Here is a 15,975-nt window from a genome sequence, read left to right as displayed (position 1 = left end):
AATCGGACATGGCCCAGGGTCCTTGGCAGCACCTGGCCTGGTCACTAGGGCATGGTGTGCCACATGGAGGGCGGGTTAGGGTCCCGTGCTTCCCTTCAGCTCCCCTGGCCTCCACTCTGGTGCTCCACGCCATAGGCACGAGCGGGAAAAGGGTGGCAGACGCCCGAGACCATCCCCATGCTGGCCCTCTGACCCCGCCTTGTGCCCTGCAGATGTGGATGAGTGTGAGGCCGGGGATGTGTGTGACAATGGCATCTGCACCAACACGCCAGGCTCCTTCCAATGTCAATGCCTCTCCGGCTACCATCTATCAAGAGACCGGAGCCGATGCGAGGGTGAGTGGGGCCTAGAGCTGGAGATTAACTTGTTCCTCCCTATCCTGGGACTTCTAAGCCCAGGCTCCAAGTTCGGAGCTACCTGTAAACAGGTCAGGCACTCCCATGTCCAGCCCGCATCCCTATCCAAGATTGGGCGTGGAGTGTAGACCTGACCCACAGATTGAGTGTGGAGGGGGAGCCTCGGCAGCCTCAGGCTGAGTAGGGTCAGCTCATGAGATTCTCCACCTCTTTGATCCCCTACAGATATTGATGAGTGTGACTTCCCTGCCGCCTGCATTGGGGGTGACTGCATCAACACCAATGGCTCCTACCGATGTCTTTGTCCTCAGGGGCACCGGCTGGTAGGCGGCAGGAAGTGCCAAGGTATGGAGGTATTGGCTGAGAGTTCCTCAGGAGGAGTGGCAGGGAATGACAGTAATCTCCTAGACACCCTGTTGACCTGTCTTTCCATCCATCTGTCCATCCACCCGCTCACTCACCCTTCCACTCCACCCACAATAGCAACAGTAATAATGACGTAGTTGCATGGTGACCTTTCCATGCATTAGTGGACAGGAGTTTCCAGAGAACCTACTATTTGCCAGCTTCTATACTACGTGCTAGGAATAGAGCAGTGATCCAGGACTCCCACTGGGGGAGGCTGACGTGTAAATTGATTCTTACTGTTCAGAGTGCTGGGAGCCAAAAGAGGTCTGGAGGGGTGATTAATTGCAACGGAGATGTGACAGTGGAATTGGAACTTGGAACATATATATGGTCCTCTAAAGCATAAATAGGTTCCCTAAGTAGAGAGAAGCATGGGATGGCATTCCCAGCCCGAAGAACAATGTATGTCAGAGCACGGAGATCTGGAAGGAGCTAGTTGTGATTTTAGGGGACAGTGCCCTGAACATAGACTCGGGAGTGCCGGTGTTTAGAATACAGGGTGATGAAATTGAAAGGTACCAGGAGACCAAACTCAAAGGCCTTGAATGCCAAGCTGAGAGTGAGGGCTCCATTCTGTTGCCGGTAACAGCCACTGCAGGTTTTGGGAAGAATACAGTGAATGTGCACACATCTACCCACATGCACAGACAGGCAAGAGCGCACTCCCTATTGTGTGCACTTTGAGATCAAAGTGGAAGTTCGGGTTCTGAACTTGTGTGAGTCCCTGGAGGCACATCTCCCCCCCCGCCCCCCCGCAAGAAGCGACTGGTTTCCTTGAAGCTACTCTTCCTGCTTCCCTCACTCCCCACAGACATAGATGAATGCAGCCAGGACCCCGGCCTGTGCCTTCCCCACGGGGCCTGCGAGAACCTGCAGGGCTCCTATGTTTGCGTCTGTGACGAGGGCTTCACGCCCACCCAGGACCAGCACGGCTGTGAGGGTGAGTGTCCTCCAGGCTCCTCCTCAGACTAGACAACTCCCCTGAGCTGCAGCTGCGGTTCAGAGACTTTTCCTGGTCTCACCCTCTGGAATCTGGGGAACGGGAAGAAATCCCTTTTGCCCGAGAGTCCGGTGGACCTGGACCGCACAGGAGAGCCCTGAACCTCACATTGAGGATGGAGCTTGGCTCTGACGGGGCGGCTGAGGGGAGCGAGGGAGTGTGGGGCAGCCGGGGCATGAGGTCGGTGGGCAGCGTGGACAGCAAGACCGTCTGCAGGACCCTGAGCTGCCCTCCCCTCCCCTCAGAGGTGGAGCAGCCCCACCACAAGAAGGAGTGCTACCTTAACTTCGATGACACCGTGTTCTGCGACAGTGTACTGGCCACCAATGTCACCCAGCAGGAGTGCTGCTGCTCGCTGGGGGCTGGCTGGGGAGACCACTGCGAGATCTATCCCTGCCCAGTGTACAGCTCAGGTCAGGAGCCGGGCAGGCCTTTCCCCTTGCCAGAGTCTCAGTTTCTTCATTTGGAAACGGACGGGGAGAAATGGCCCCTCCCTGGATAGGTGGGAAATGAGGTGGAGAGCCCCGACAGAAGCACGCACGCGCTCAGTCCCGCCTCCTTTCTTCCCCACGGCCGCTCTCTCCCCGCAGCTGAGTTCCACAGTCTCTGCCCAGACGGGAAGGGCTACACCCAAGACAACAACATTGTCAACTATGGCATCCCGGCCCACCGTGGTAAGCCCCGACACGGCTCCGCCCACCGGACACACCCCTCCCCTCCCCGCCCACCGAGGTCGGTAGTGCTAACTGGGGTAGGCCCCGCCCACACCGTCATCGTCTGCCCCGCCCCTATCACGCCCTCGTCCGCCTCCGGAAAAGCCTCTCCCACTGAGTTTGCTCCGCCCCCGCGGTAAGCCCCGCCCACACTTCCCTGGCGGCGGGCCTGAGCCGCCCGGGAGGTAGAGGCCGCAGGGCGCCCACGGCTTGTCACTCCGCAGACATCGACGAGTGCATACTGTTCGGGGCAGAGATCTGCAAGGAGGGCAAGTGCGTGAATACGCAGCCCGGCTACGAGTGCTATTGCAAGCAAGGCTTCTACTACGACGGGAACCTACTGGAGTGCGTGGGTGAGCGCAGATGGTCCCAGTGGCCGTGGGCCAGCAGCCGGGAGACACGCACAACCACCCGACTTCGGGCTGGTTCCCTCCACTCGTGCTTTTCCTCCCCGCAGACGTGGACGAGTGCTTGGACGAGTCCAACTGCCGGAACGGAGTGTGTGAGAACACGCGCGGCGGCTACCGCTGTGCCTGCACGCCCCCCGCCGAGTACAGCCCGGCGCAGCGGCAGTGTCTGAGCCCGGAGGAGATGGGTGAGGCCCGGGCCTGCCGGCTGGGGAAACAGGAGGGGAGCGGGGACTGGGCCAAGCTGTGACCGCCACTCCCATCCATGCCCTCGCTACCCCCTAGACGTAGACGAGTGTCAGGACCCGGCAGCGTGCCGCCCTGGCCGCTGCGTCAACCTGCCGGGCTCCTACCGCTGCGAGTGCCGCCCGCCCTGGGTGCCCGGGCCCTCCGGCCGCGATTGCCAGCTCCCCGAGAGCCCAGCCGGTGAGGGCAAGAGTTGTCTTGGGCCAATTCCAGGGCCTGGGCTGCCGGGTGGAGCCCCCGGGGTCGCGGCTCCCCACGAGGCTTGGTTGGAGCAGGGACCTAGTGTCCCCGTTTCGGGCCCCCCAGCTGAAGCCAGGTCTCCCCTGGTAGAGCGTGCCCCGGAGCGACGGGACGTGTGCTGGGCCCAGCGCGGAGAAGATGGCATGTGCGCAGGACCCCTGGCCGGGCCAGCCCTCACCTTCGACGACTGCTGCTGTCGTCAGGGCCGCGGTTGGGGAGCCCAGTGCCGCCCTTGCCCGCCACGCAGCGCTGGTGAGCCTCCCCAGAGGGGTTTGCGGAGTGCTGGGGCAGGAGCCAGGGTGCTGCTTTCGCGTGGCTGACCGCCCCCGCTCCTCCCAGGGTCCCAGTGCCCAACGTCACAGAGTGAGAGCAATTCCTTCTGGGACGCGAGCCCCCTGCTGCTAGGAAAGCCCCCTCGAGGTGAGTATAACGGGAGGGCACAGGGAGGGTGTGGGGGCGGGGGGTCCCCAACCATCTGCTGGCAGAGGTGAAGGTTGATGTCTGCATTTTCCCCACCGGCACAGAAGAGGACAGCTCGGAGGAGGACTCGGACGAGTGCCGCTGCGTGAGTGGCCGCTGCGTGCCGAGGCCCGGCGGCGCCGTGTGCGAGTGTCCGGGCGGCTTCCAGCTCGACGCCTCTCGTGCGCGTTGTGTCGGTGAGCCGGACCGCGGGGGTGGGACCGGCCCCCAGGCCAAGACCAGAAGTTGGTGGAGGGGCCGGGGCCAAGGCTGGCAGCCCGGGGGAGGCACGGGGCCACACGCTAAGGGGGCTGCGTGCTCTGGCGCCCTGGCGAAGCTCGCACCTGTCCCCCCACCTGCAGACATCGATGAGTGCCGAGAACTGAACCAGCGTGGGCTGCTGTGCAAGAGTGAGCGCTGCGTGAACACAAGCGGGTCCTTCCGCTGCGTCTGCAAAGCTGGCTTCGCACGCAGCCGCCCACACGGGGCCTGTGTGCCCCAGCGCCGCCGCTAACGAGGCCCTCAGCCATCAGCGAGGGGTTCCCGCCTGACCCTCGGGGTGAACTCAGTCTCTCACCTGTGTTCCCACTCGGGGCTCGGACCCAGGAACTCTCCGGGGGTCTTAGACCCCTTCCTGCGCCCCGAGTTCTGAGGGCGCCCTTACAGGCGCCGCCCAGTTCGCAGGTGGAGTTTGGGACTCTCAGGCACTGAGGTCCTTCCTCCCAGAGGGCGTTTCCTGGAAACTGATAAATCAAATCATGCCTCTGCACTCTCGGCTTGTCCAAGCGAATTGATGTTCCCGTCTGTGGTAGGCGTGGACTTCGCAGGGCAGCGCCATACCCAAGCCTCCTGGGAGGGGCTACACTGAGCCCAGCACAGGGGTGTGAAATAGAATTTATTGTGGCTCTGATTATGTACACGTGAGATGTGCCTGGCCGGGCTGGCCGGGCTGGCATGGTTTGTACAATAAATACATCCGCGGGGCCTGCTCTCCGCGGCTGCGAGCGCCCATATGGCAAGTTCAGTCCAGCTTCCGAGTGCCCAGCTTCATGGGGCCCTTGGCTGCCTTCTTTTCAGCGCGTTTGGCTTCCATCTCCCGCCGACGCTCCTCGCGCTTCTTCCGAGCCAGCTCGGCCTTCCCTTGCCCTGGGAGCAGGAGGAGGAGGAGGAGGAGGAGGTGGGCAGAGGGCTTCAGGACCACTGGGGCCTCAGCTTCCCAGCCTGCCCCTGCCCCCAGTCTGTCTGCCCGGACGAGAAGGGGAAGCACTCACGGCTCTCAGTCTCCAGACCCTCCCAGTTGTCATCGCCCCATGAATCAGGTCTCGGCTGAAAGGGAAGTGTGGTTGGAGTGGAGGTGGACTCCCGGCTGAGGTCCACCCCGGTCTGAACCCTCATGGGAAAAGGTGCCAAGTACCTGAGCGCTGGTCTCCCGGCGTGACGACACAGCAGCAAAGGGATCACCTTTGTCACTGGGCTCCGAGCCACCCCAGTTATACTCGCTGGCCAGCCGTGTGCCCTCAGGCGGTGGCTCCGGGGGACTTGGCTCCTGCCAGCCCTGCTCCCACGAGCCCTCGGCTTCCCAGCTGCTCCAGTCTGACTCGGATTTTGGGTCCAGGTTGCTGGTCTGCAGAAGATGGGGAGGTAGTGCCCAATGGTGGGGGGTGCCAAATGGCTGGCCTCCCCCTCCCCCATAGGAACACCACTGTCCCACCCTGCTTACCTGCCCGGCACGGCTAGCTCGGCCCCCAGTACTCCAGTCCTCCTGCTGGGCCAACACCGATTCGGCCTCCTGCTGCAGTGTGGGAAGGAGAGCGCGACCATAGGCGCTCCAGCCCCCACCCAAAGGGCAAGGAAGCCTGCCTGCCCCTTCCCAGCCACGGGCTCCACCCTTTCTTCTTTGGCATTCCATCTCACTTGCTCCTCAAGCCTTGCTTCCCATCTATAGAGTGGACATGCCATCACTCCTCTGAGGCTGGGGAATGAGATCTAGATGTTCCACACCGTGCCCCACAGCCTCAGACCCGAGACTGTTGTCAGCAGATGGGGAAATCGGGCCCCAAGGTCTGCCCCCATTCCCATCAGGGTAGCCCCACTCCATCCTCAGCCCATCCCCCACAGGGCCTGGGGGTGGCCTCTCCTTACTGACCCCTGGAGCTACTGGAGGACAGGGAGAAGAGAGTGAGGAAGACAAATGGGCTGCCCCCAAAACCGCCACCATTTCCATCCCCGCTCCCAGGGGCCCCTGGGACTTAGTGGGGGACAGCTGCCAACTCTTACCCACAAGGGCCACTCGTGACACCTACTCAGCAGGGATGCTGTGCAGATGAGGACAGGCGTGACCAGCCAAGCCCACCTGAGCTCCTTGAAGGCAGCCTTAACCTTTGACCTGGAGTTACCTGGGAGTCGCCTGGGGAGGCCCCCTCAGCCCCACTCACCTCCAGGCTGCCCCAGTCTTCATCATCCCATCTGTCGGCAACACTGCTGTCCTCCGCTGTGTCCGTGCCCTCCTCTTGCGTCTCCCAGTGGCCTGAGGTTGTGGATGTGGCAGGGACGACGGCGGGGGCCGGGGCAGGAAGTCCTGAGGAGCAGAGGCTCACTGAGGTCCCGGATACTGGGCCCCAGGAAGGTCTCAAAACAGGGCAGAGGTTTCTGGGGTCAGGGGGAAGGTGCAGAGAGCAGCTCGTGAAGGGACTAGACCCCGCCCGTCCCCTACGTCCCCACTGCCACCCCAGGAGAAGCCAGACAGTCATAGCTCCTAGGTGCCAGCACCTTCAAGCGCTCTCAGTCACTGATGCGGCCACTCTGGGGCACACTCACCCTCGGGCGTGGGTCTCTGGGGGACGTTGGTCTCAGCCGGGGCAGCTGCTGGGTGTGCACGGATCAGCTTGGACGTGAGCGAGGAGACCCCTGTGACAGCCCAGCCTGCCCAGCTGGCTGCGGCTCCTCCCATTCCAGGGCTGGAGGCGGCATGGACATCCTTCTCTGGGCAGTGTCAAAAGAGACAAGTATAGTCACCTCAGGCTCTCATGGGGAAGGTGACAGGAGCGCAGTAACGGACACAGAGCAACCTGTAGTGGCCCCCCTTCTCCAGGCCTGTGCTCCCCCATCTCTAAGATGGGAGGGGTGGGGAGCAGTGGTGTCGGGTCTGCTCTCCGAGGTCGTTCTAGCTTTCAGAGACTCCAGTGACATGGAAGGGGGCTCTGACAGGTAACAGTCAAGGATGTGATGGAAGAAGAGGGCACACGACTGGGGGCCACTCACCCACTTCCGCTAGCTGGGTTGGGTCCTCTGACACAGACTCCAGTTTGGACAGGAAGCTTCGAATGGCCTTGAAGGCCTACGGGGTAGGAAGGGGCAAAGCTGGGGACTCCAGGGTTCCCATGAGTCCGCGGGGCCAGCTAGGGCCCAAACGCCCCCCTGGAGCCTCCGCTCCAGGGCCCGGGCCCAGCTGTGCCTCACCTGGTCTCGCACGGATTTCTCAGGATCCACGGTGAGGCCACAGAGCACAGGCAGGATCTTGTGGGCACAGTCATTCATCGAGTAGAGGTTGTGGGTGGCAGCAAAGCCCAGGACACCCGCCACCCGCGAAGGTGCAAATGGGTCTTTGGTGGCCCGGCTGAAGGCAGAGGTGAGGACCCTGTGTCGGGTCTGGGGTGGGGCAGGAGAGAGGGCTCCTGAGTTCAGGATCAGTACTGGGACCCAGAACTCCCAGATCTACTTCCCGGAGCAGAGGCCATCCACGGGCTCCCCCAGAATCTGAAAAATGTGAGCTAATCACTAACAAACGAGGAGAATTCTTCCTGAAAACTCGATCTGGGCTTCTCCCTCCAGATCACCCTTTTCATGCTGCCTCAGGACAACAGGGGCTGAAGCCGAGGCCTGGGCCACCGTCACCATTCATTCATTCCTGTTAACTGTCTGGGCGCTGCAGACATCTGCGTTTACAAACCCTGGCTGAGGGAGTGCACACAGGCCAAGGGGGCCAAGCAAGCCTGGGTTCAGTTCCCAGATCCACCACCTACTGGCTGGGCGACCTGATACATGCCTCGATCTACCCTCTCACATCTGGGCTGGGAGCACCCAGGGCCTAGGTCTCTGGGAGGATGGCAGCCCCTGCACAAGGAGGCCTGGCCCTGGAGGACACTGTGGCCCCGGGGACAGTGAGAGAACCCCCAGGATCCATGTAGGGCACTCACACTGGCACTGAGGTAGGAACCGATTTTGCCCAGGCAGACGGTGGTATTGCAGCGGATGGGGCCCTGCTCATCCTTGGCCTGCAGCCGCGCGAAGTGCTTCATCAGCTCCACATTGAGGTTGGCCTCGTTCAGCTTTGGGGCCAGGAGCAGCATGGACTGTGGGTGCAGGAGTGTGGAAACTGTGGGCCACAGCCGGCCAAAAGACCACATGCAGAGGTGGCTTCCGGGGAGGGTGGGTGGGCCAATAGTGGCACTGGGTGCTGAGGGAACCTCCCAAACCTACCCCCCAACCTGGTCCTGGCCCCTACCCAGAATGCCGTGGAAGGGGACGCTTCTCTGTCCCCTTTACAGCAAAACCTCTGAAGTTTGTGCACACCCCTGTCTCCCGTCCTTCTCCCTCCGTTCTCTCTTGCGTGCACTCTACTCACGCTTCTACAGAAACACCGCCCCCCACCCACTCTCTACCAACTGGCTCCAGGAGGTGACCAGGGACCTTTGTGTTGCTAAATCCAGTGGCCGATTCTCCGTCCAAACCAGCTGTGACCCCTCAGTAGCTCTGACACTCCTGAGTTCTCCTTCCTCCTTGAAACTGCCATCTCTGGTCCTCCAGGACCCTGCCCTCTCCTCACTCTCCTCCGACCTCATCAGCTGCTCCTTCTCGGTCTCCTGTGGCCGAGATCTTACGGTTCAGACCCCCACAGGTGCTCACCAGGCCTCTTCTCTTTCCACATCACCCTAGGCGACCTTACCCCTTTCGTGGCTTTGAATGCCCTTGTTAGCTGACAAAGCCCAGATGAGCAGCTCCGGCCCAGACTTCTTCTCTGAACTTCACACATATATAACCAGCGGCTGAATAGACATCTGTACCTGCCTAACTAGACCAACCTCCTCCCGCAAACCTGAGGCTCCCAGTTTCTCAGTAAATGGCAACTTAACCTTCCAGGTGCCCAGGCCAGAAACCTCGGAGCCACACTTGGCTCTGCAGCCATCCATCAGCACATACTGTCGGCCCCACCTTCGGAATGTGGCCCCGTCTGTCCCCCACTGCCACCTCTCAGATCTGAGCCACCATTACCTCTCAGACTCCACCTCTCACAACCACGCCCCTTCAGCCATGCTAAACCTCTTACTGCTACTTCTACACTGGCCTCAGGACCTCTGCACATGTTCCTTCTGCAGGGAACCCGTTTCCTCCAGATCTCCACCTACCTTGATCCCAAGCCTCCTTTCCTTAAATGATACCTCCTTAGCAAATTCTTCCCTGATCGCTGTTTTTAAAACTGCAAACCCTTCTCTTCACACTGTCACTTTCTAACATAATGCACCTTTCCTAATTCTGTGTACTGTCTGCCAAGCCCACTCCCTGTCACCTCAAAAAGATGCTCCATGAGACATAGTGCATCCCAGCATGGGGCACAGGGCCAGCCAGGCACGAGAGGTGCTCAGCCAGTGTCTGCTGAACGGAGGACTATAAGCCGATCCCAACCTGCTTCCCTCACCAGCTGCTGAGCTGCTCCCAGAGCCCGGCCCTACATGCAGGGTCGTGCCTACTCCTCCCTTAACCTGCTCAGACCCATAGGCCAAAACCAAGGCCGCTGTGCTCTCAAGTGAGCCCTCTCTGAGCCTTCAAAACCAGGGCATGCCCACCTTGACTGTCTGCTCCCGGATGGCAGGGTTGGTGTCCAGGAAACCGTGCACAACGTGGGGAAAGATCTGGGTGTTGACTGTTGGCTCATCGAGGTATTGGATAAACTGTTCCATCTGTGGCCCAGTGAGGGGGAGAACACAGTCAGCACCCCCAACCCTGATCACAGCCACCAGCTCATCTCGTGGCTTTGTTTTTCCACCTGGCAGGCACCGGCTAGCCAGGTGCATCTCCTGAGCCCCCTACCTCGCATCTGGCCTATCTCCGGCCTTCGGACCGCGCAGAGTGATGAAGAGAGGCCAGGAGGGTGCTGGGAAGAACCAAGGACTGGCAGCTGGAGGGCCTGGCCTCCGGTCCTGCATCACATCCCTTCTCAGAGCCTCTACTGTCTCTTCTATAAAAGGGGTTATAAACCCCAGCCAGAAAGTGGCGTGAGGTAGGCTCACGTGTTTGGCAGCTGGGGAGGGAATGATACCTGGGAGCCTCTAGGTACTTGCTGGCTCATAAGAGGCCCCCACCCTTGATCCCAAGGATCCTGTCTGATGCTCCCAGCTGCCCAGGGATTGGCAGGGGAGACACTATCCCCACTCTATGAACAGCTAAAGTGATCAAGCCAAGAGACTGGGGGAGGCGGACAGCTGGGGCCCTGCAGTCTGGGCAGGCTGTGCCTTCCCAAAGGTGCCGATGAACCTTGTGATGGTCTCAACTTCCTGAGAGCCTAGTCTTACCAGTCCCTCATCTGTGCGTGTTTGGGGAAAGGTTTCTGGGGTGCCAGGGCAGGGGCTCGGGCCACCAGCCTGGGGCTGGAAGTGAGACAAGGGTCTCCCCAGCAGCCAAGGTGGGGTCTGGGTGGGGTGGAGGGGTATAGGGTCTGACCACAGCCCCTACCTGCTGTAGGAGGCGGATACGCATGGCCCGGTCAGTGGATGAGAACATCTTGACCACAACAGGGATGATCTTCTGCTGATACTCCTCAGCGTTGAGGAACTTGCCCACCTTTGGGAAAAAGCAGGAAGAGGGGGCTCGGCTATATGCACAGAAGCCGGGTGACTTTACTGGGCTCATTTACCTTCCTTGGACTCCCTGCTGATCTCCCAGGGTGGGAACGGGGTGATGGTAGAGGGCGTCAGGCACTTCTTCAGCAGCCCCTCTGCCCATACTCCATCTCAGGCAGCCCTGCCCTTAACTTTTCGAGTCCAGGCCCCTCTTAGGAGACTAATGAAAGCTCTGTGCCCCTCCCTATAATCAGGCACCAATGTACCACATGCACACTCATACACACAGAATTCTGCCTATGATTTCTGGAGGCTCCCAGCCATAAGGATTTGCTTGCTGTCTTCCCTCTTGCCCCATGCCAAGCCCCTTCGGGAGAAAGTGTTCTCCCAGGGTGGGCAGAGTGGGGAAGAGCAGGTGCCCAGGTAAGGGTGGGCTGGGGTCTAAGGGAGTGGGGGGAGGATCCAGCCCCTAGAAGTCAAGAGAACTGAGTGCCAGTGGTCAGGAGGGAAGAGGGAAAGTGGGGTGGTGAGCAGGTGGTCTCCTGGGCCTTGGAAACACAGTGCACACGTGAGACCAAGGGCACTGTGTTGGGGAAATGGAAGAAGGTCTGTGGGCTCTCAAGCAAAGGGTCTTTGGAAAAAGAATTTTAGAGGCCCAGGGTTTCGCCTCCTCAAGGACAAGGAGTCCACCCAGCCTCCCTGACAGCTGATCAAGTGGTCCTGGATTGCTGGACCAAGGGGACATCAGCAAGAAGTCCCTCATGTGTGTGGATCTTCCCTGACCGGACTGCCCCTCCCCCAGAGCCCTCTCCTTTGCCATTCAGACCCACCCGGCCAGTCCCTGGGCCCCACGGGCCTTGCTCACCTTGAACAGGGGTGTGAGCACAACGGCTCCTGCATTGCCAAACTCGAAGGCGGTCAGCAGCTGGGGCAGCACCTTGTGCCGGCAGAAATCCTCGGGGAAAGAGTCCAGGCTCTTGCTCAGCTCTTGGAAGAACTTTTGCTTCTCAGCCGGCTCTTTGATCTGGGGGTATCAAGGACAGGATACGGGGAGGAGATCAGCCTAGATCAGCCTCAGCTATGGGCCGGGACAGAGGGTCGCCCCCAGCCTGAAAGAGAATTGAACTCTACGGGCTCTGGAGCCCCACTGGCTGGGTTCAAATCCCAACTCCCTCATTTAGCAACCATGTGACCTTGGGCAAGTTCCTCCAGCTGTGAAGCGGGATAATAACTATACTGAGTTGTTCTGCAGATTCAACCGGAAAATGCACGTGAAAGCTGCGAGCACAGTGCCTGGCGCACCGTGGGCGCCTAGTCAGTGACTGTCATTCTCGTCACTACCCCTGACCTGTTGCTGGGAAAGCAGCCACTTGGGCCATCAGACCTTTGTTGGCATCACCTCTACTCCTCACAAACAACAACCCAAGGTGTGAGTGCCATTAACCCCAGCACACCAATGAGAAAACTAAGGCTCAGAGAGGGGAGGGGGCTTAGTCCATCCACGTGACCCTGGCCAGGGTGGTATTCGTGGCAAGCTGTGCGGAAGGCAGGGATCAGGTATAGTTAACCCCGAGACCTGGTCCTCCCACTGAGCCAGACAGGCCAGGCCGTCAGCTCAGTGGTCCCCCTAATCTGCCTCTGAGGCCACAATCCCCGTAACTCACATCTCCTGAGGACTATGCCAGGCAGAGTTACATACTAAAACCTTTACACAGGTTAAATGATCCCCCACAACTTTACCGGATAGGTGCCAACTTAATCCACATTTAATCCAACAAGAAAGCTAAGGCACAGAGAGGTCAAGGAATCTGTCAAAAGTCACACAGCTAAGCAGCAGACAGGGAAGAGTTTGACTCCGTGGGCTGTCACCTACCCTGTGCTGCACCCTGTGAAGAGATGTTGTCATTCCCTCATGTATATGCAAGGAGGCTGAGGCTCGAGGTCACCAGCCGAGAGTGACTGGCTAGGGATTATACCCTAGTTCTATATGCTTCCAAAGTTCCTGTGTTTTCTACTGTGCCCTCATTCCCCAAGCAGATGCCTGGCCCAGAAGAGCTGACCTCTGGCTGGGAATGAGGAGGACCTGGTTAGCACTTGAGTACCTCAGTCGAGCGTGGGAGGCAGACCTGGTGCTCTGACAGTCAGGTTCATGGGGCGCCAACGCCTAGAGAAGACCGAACCGCATTCAAGGTCGCATAGCTGGGCGCTCTCCACTGGCCAGCCCAATGACAGGAAGAGGGGCCCCAAGGCCCTGCCCTCCCACATTCTCCTTGGGCTTGGCCAGAAACAGCCCATTTCCTATGGAGCACATTGTAAGAAGGGTGGCCTGGCAGAGTCAGAGACGTGAGGACTCCAGGTGACAAAGTCCCTGCTGCCCCCACCTGCCCAGGAGGCACAGGGCCCAGAACCTCTAGCGCTTTTCCCTCAGGATGACGCTCAGGTTCTCCTGCTCTGAAGGCCCTCCCTGCCCGACCAGCTCCATCAAGGTCAGGTAAGTGTCTCACTCCTCTCCCCCTCCAGATTCTCAGTCACCTTTCCGTGTGCCCCACACTCAGCTGGGTCAGAGCAGGTATCCAGGGCCGAGCCTCCCCCCCGCATTCCCTACAACAACCTACAGGCCAGCAGAAACTATCATTATCCCCATTACACAGATATGGAAACTCAAGTTCAAGGAGATTAAGCCAAGGAGTCCTTCCTCACATCTTTCCATTCGGTGTTCCCTCTGCCTGGAACACTCCTCCCCAATTCCCATCGCCATGGCTCCCACCTTCCCACTCTTCGGGTCTCAGTTCAAATGTCACCCCTGAGAGAACCTCTCCCTGAGCACCCTGACCCACTATTCTCCTTCCTGGTACTTGTCCCTATCCTGGGAGCACACATTTCCTCATTTATGATTTTCTGTCCCTCTCTCCCAGTGAGAGTCCCTAAGGGTTGGGACCTGGTCCATTTACTCCCTGCTAGATCCTTGAGGGCAGGGATCTGGGTCTGACTCTTCCTCCTGGCCCCGCTGCCCATAGCACAGCGCAGCACCAGGCATGGCACCCATCAGGGCCAAGGCCAGTATGTACAGGGGGAGTTACTGGAGTGCCAGGGGCAGTCACTAAGTACCTACTGTGTGGCAGACATTATATTATGTGCTTCCCACTCACTGAATCCTCACCGAGTTCCTCTGAAGCAGGTACTAGTGTAGAAAGAGCGTCTGACAAGTCACAGTAAATGAGAGCTGGAGCCAGGGTTCAGACCCAGAGAGCCTGGCTCCCTAGTCCATGCTTGTCCCCCAGGGTCTAATTATAAGGAAACCCACAAAGTGAGGAGGGAGGACTGGGATGAAGGACACAGGACCAAAGCCCAGGGCGGGGTGGGGGGCTCACCTGAATCTCCTCCAAAAAGAGGTTGGTCTCCACAAAGCGGTTGTTCATGAAGCCACCGGGCGCCCGGCAGTTCTGCAGGAAGCGGGCTGGGTTGGGACGCACTTTGGGGTTGGCTCCAACTAGCTCGCAGTAATGGGGCACCAGCGATTTGGGGATCTGCAGGAGAAGGGCCAGTGTCAGGGCAGGGCTGGTTGGCTGGCAGACAGGGGCTGGAATTGGGTCGGACACTCACCTTTCCAGGGTTGCGCAGGGCGGCTGCCCGAGGTAGGGGCCCGTTGAAGACTTCCCAGATGAGGCAGCCCAAGCGCCACATGTCGGCTGACCTGAGGCAGTGTGACCAGAGCCGCTCAAGGCCCTGCCACCTGCTAGCACAGACCTCCAACCCGCCTTGGGCACCAGACACTAAGCTGATCATCCCATCAGCCCTGAGAAGCAGGGCTCATTAGTCCCATTTGACAGATAAAGAGGCTGAGGCTCAGAAAAGCAAGGACATCCACCCCAGCTCATACGTCTTTGTTTCTCCTGCCCTACCTCCCTGAGGACCCTAGGTCCCTCCCCAGCTGGGCAGCGGGCGACAGGGAAGTGCCAGCTGGTTGAGGGGTCCCGAGGCTGCTGGAGCTTCCAGAATAGGGCAGGTTGGGGCACGCCGCCCCCAGTCACCCACCATTTCTCTCTGACTGCTCTGCCACTGCCATCAGCCAGCTCCGGGGGGTCATACTGCTCAAGTTCAGGGACCCCCTTCCGGGGGGGTCCCCCGCCATTGCCCTGGGCAGAGTACATGTAGTCCAGGCCCCCCAGCTTCCACTCGCCGGCCCGGTCCACGAACACAGCGGCCATGCAGACGTTGTTGTGAATGAGGCTGCAGTCATTGACCAGGAAGCTGAGGGCTTTCTGGGGGCAGAAGGAGCCATCGCACTCCAGCAACTGGAGTCCCCCACCCTGCCCTCATCACCACTGTCCCCCACCTCACCACAATCTGGTGTAGCCCCCAGGAGAGCTCCAGATCCTTCAGGCCACCGGCCTCCGCTCGCTCCTTGAGGTACATTCCCAGTGGGGTCACTGCCTCTGTCACTACATGGAGGCACTTGTCTGTCTGAAGAAGGGGACATGGCCGGAGAGGAAGGGGAGATGAGAGGCACAGGGAGAGAGGTGGAGAAGGGGAAATCAAATCTAGGGGTGCAGAGGCAGGAGGGGTGGAAGTTGAGGGGCAGGAAGGCAGAAGACAAGGCTGGGAGCCTGGGAGAAAGTGAGGGGCACGGATGGGACAGCCTGGGCAGCAGGTACCTCCAGCCCATCGATGTAGGCCAGAATGTTGGGGTGCCGGAGAGTTTTGAGGCGCTTGAAGGCAGCTTTGGCCACCTGGGTCTGCTCTTCGGCACCGGGCTTCACGTCGTACACGAAGATGGACACCGGGCTGCCTGTGGCCTGGGGGTAGGACAGAGGGACCTCAGGGATGTGGGCCGGGCCCAGGCGACCACTCCAGTTCGGAGATGGGCCCCCGAGCTGACAAGTGGCGGGAGAAAAGGGCCGCCGCCGGGTCATCTCCCCAGGTCAGCCTTTAGGGACTGAGCCGGGCCCACGTGACCCCGGTTCCGTCCGCCGGTCGTCCCTCGGTCCTTCCGCCCGCCACGTCGGCACTGCCCGTCCCCCTCCCCCGGCCGGTTGCCCCGGAGGCTCCGCAGCCACGTCAGGCGGGGCGCGACGCGGCGGGGCCGGCGGCGCTGACTAGGCGAGGCCGAGGTCGGCCGCGGCCTGCGGAGCGGGGCCGCGCTCACCTTCTTGCGGCCGCGGTGCAGGACCCAGGGCCCAGGCGGGCCGCCCTCGGGGGGGTCCGGGCTGAGCTCGAACGGGAAGTCCCGGACCGGGTCCCGGGCAAAGAACCACATCGTCCCCGCCGCCGCCGCAGGCCGGGGCGCCTCAGCTCCGGGTCCTCTGGCGG

General features: G+C 60.4%; 2 protein-coding genes across 4 annotated transcripts in view; one reads left to right on the top strand and one right to left on the bottom strand.

The window, feature by feature from the left end:
• Positions 1–4,739, top strand: part of LTBP3 (latent transforming growth factor beta binding protein 3) — a 17,444-nt gene extending 12,705 nt beyond the window's left edge. Inside the window, exons 17-28 of one of the 2 annotated variants that reach the window (XM_030331882.1) lie at positions 213–335; positions 582–701; positions 1,576–1,704; positions 2,010–2,177; positions 2,355–2,438; positions 2,702–2,830; positions 2,935–3,072; positions 3,170–3,310; positions 3,461–3,622; positions 3,710–3,790; positions 3,898–4,026; positions 4,192–4,739. In XM_030331882.1, coding sequence (XP_030187742.1) covers positions 213–335; positions 582–701; positions 1,576–1,704; positions 2,010–2,177; positions 2,355–2,438; positions 2,702–2,830; positions 2,935–3,072; positions 3,170–3,310; positions 3,461–3,622; positions 3,710–3,790; positions 3,898–4,026; positions 4,192–4,343 — 1,556 coding nt within the window. In that variant the 3' untranslated portion in view covers positions 4,344–4,739. Of the gene's footprint in view, positions 1–212; positions 336–581; positions 702–1,575; positions 1,705–2,009; positions 2,178–2,354; positions 2,439–2,701; positions 2,831–2,934; positions 3,073–3,169; positions 3,311–3,460; positions 3,623–3,709; positions 3,791–3,894; positions 4,027–4,191 lie in introns of both variants that reach the window. The other variant, XM_030331881.1, reaches the window with a different exon arrangement.
• SCYL1 (SCY1 like pseudokinase 1) lies at positions 4,712–15,975 on the bottom strand. 2 transcript variants are annotated; one of them, XM_030331885.1, is made up of 18 exons: positions 15,812–15,975; positions 15,321–15,461; positions 15,007–15,129; positions 14,701–14,927; positions 14,269–14,359; positions 14,037–14,192; positions 11,531–11,689; positions 10,559–10,666; positions 9,673–9,786; positions 8,026–8,181; positions 7,289–7,477; positions 7,091–7,166; positions 6,647–6,811; positions 6,265–6,407; positions 5,550–5,618; positions 5,244–5,453; positions 5,101–5,155; positions 4,712–4,975 (listed from the first exon to the last, which is right to left on the bottom strand). In XM_030331885.1, exons 1-18 carry the CDS (start codon positions 15,920–15,922, stop codon positions 4,851–4,853), a joined length of 2,418 nt encoding a protein of 805 aa, XP_030187745.1. In that variant the 5' UTR covers positions 15,923–15,975; the 3' UTR covers positions 4,712–4,850. The 2 variants fall into 2 exon arrangements, with proteins under 2 accessions (XP_030187745.1, XP_030187744.1); XM_030331884.1 differs by having other exon boundaries at positions 5,550–5,621; positions 15,812–15,974.

The sequence above is a fragment of the Lynx canadensis genome, chromosome D1, assembly GCF_007474595.2.
Source record: "Lynx canadensis isolate LIC74 chromosome D1, mLynCan4.pri.v2, whole genome shotgun sequence".
NCBI lineage: Eukaryota > Metazoa > Chordata > Mammalia > Carnivora > Felidae > Lynx > Lynx canadensis.
This window is presented reverse-complemented; position numbering and strand designations above follow the sequence as displayed.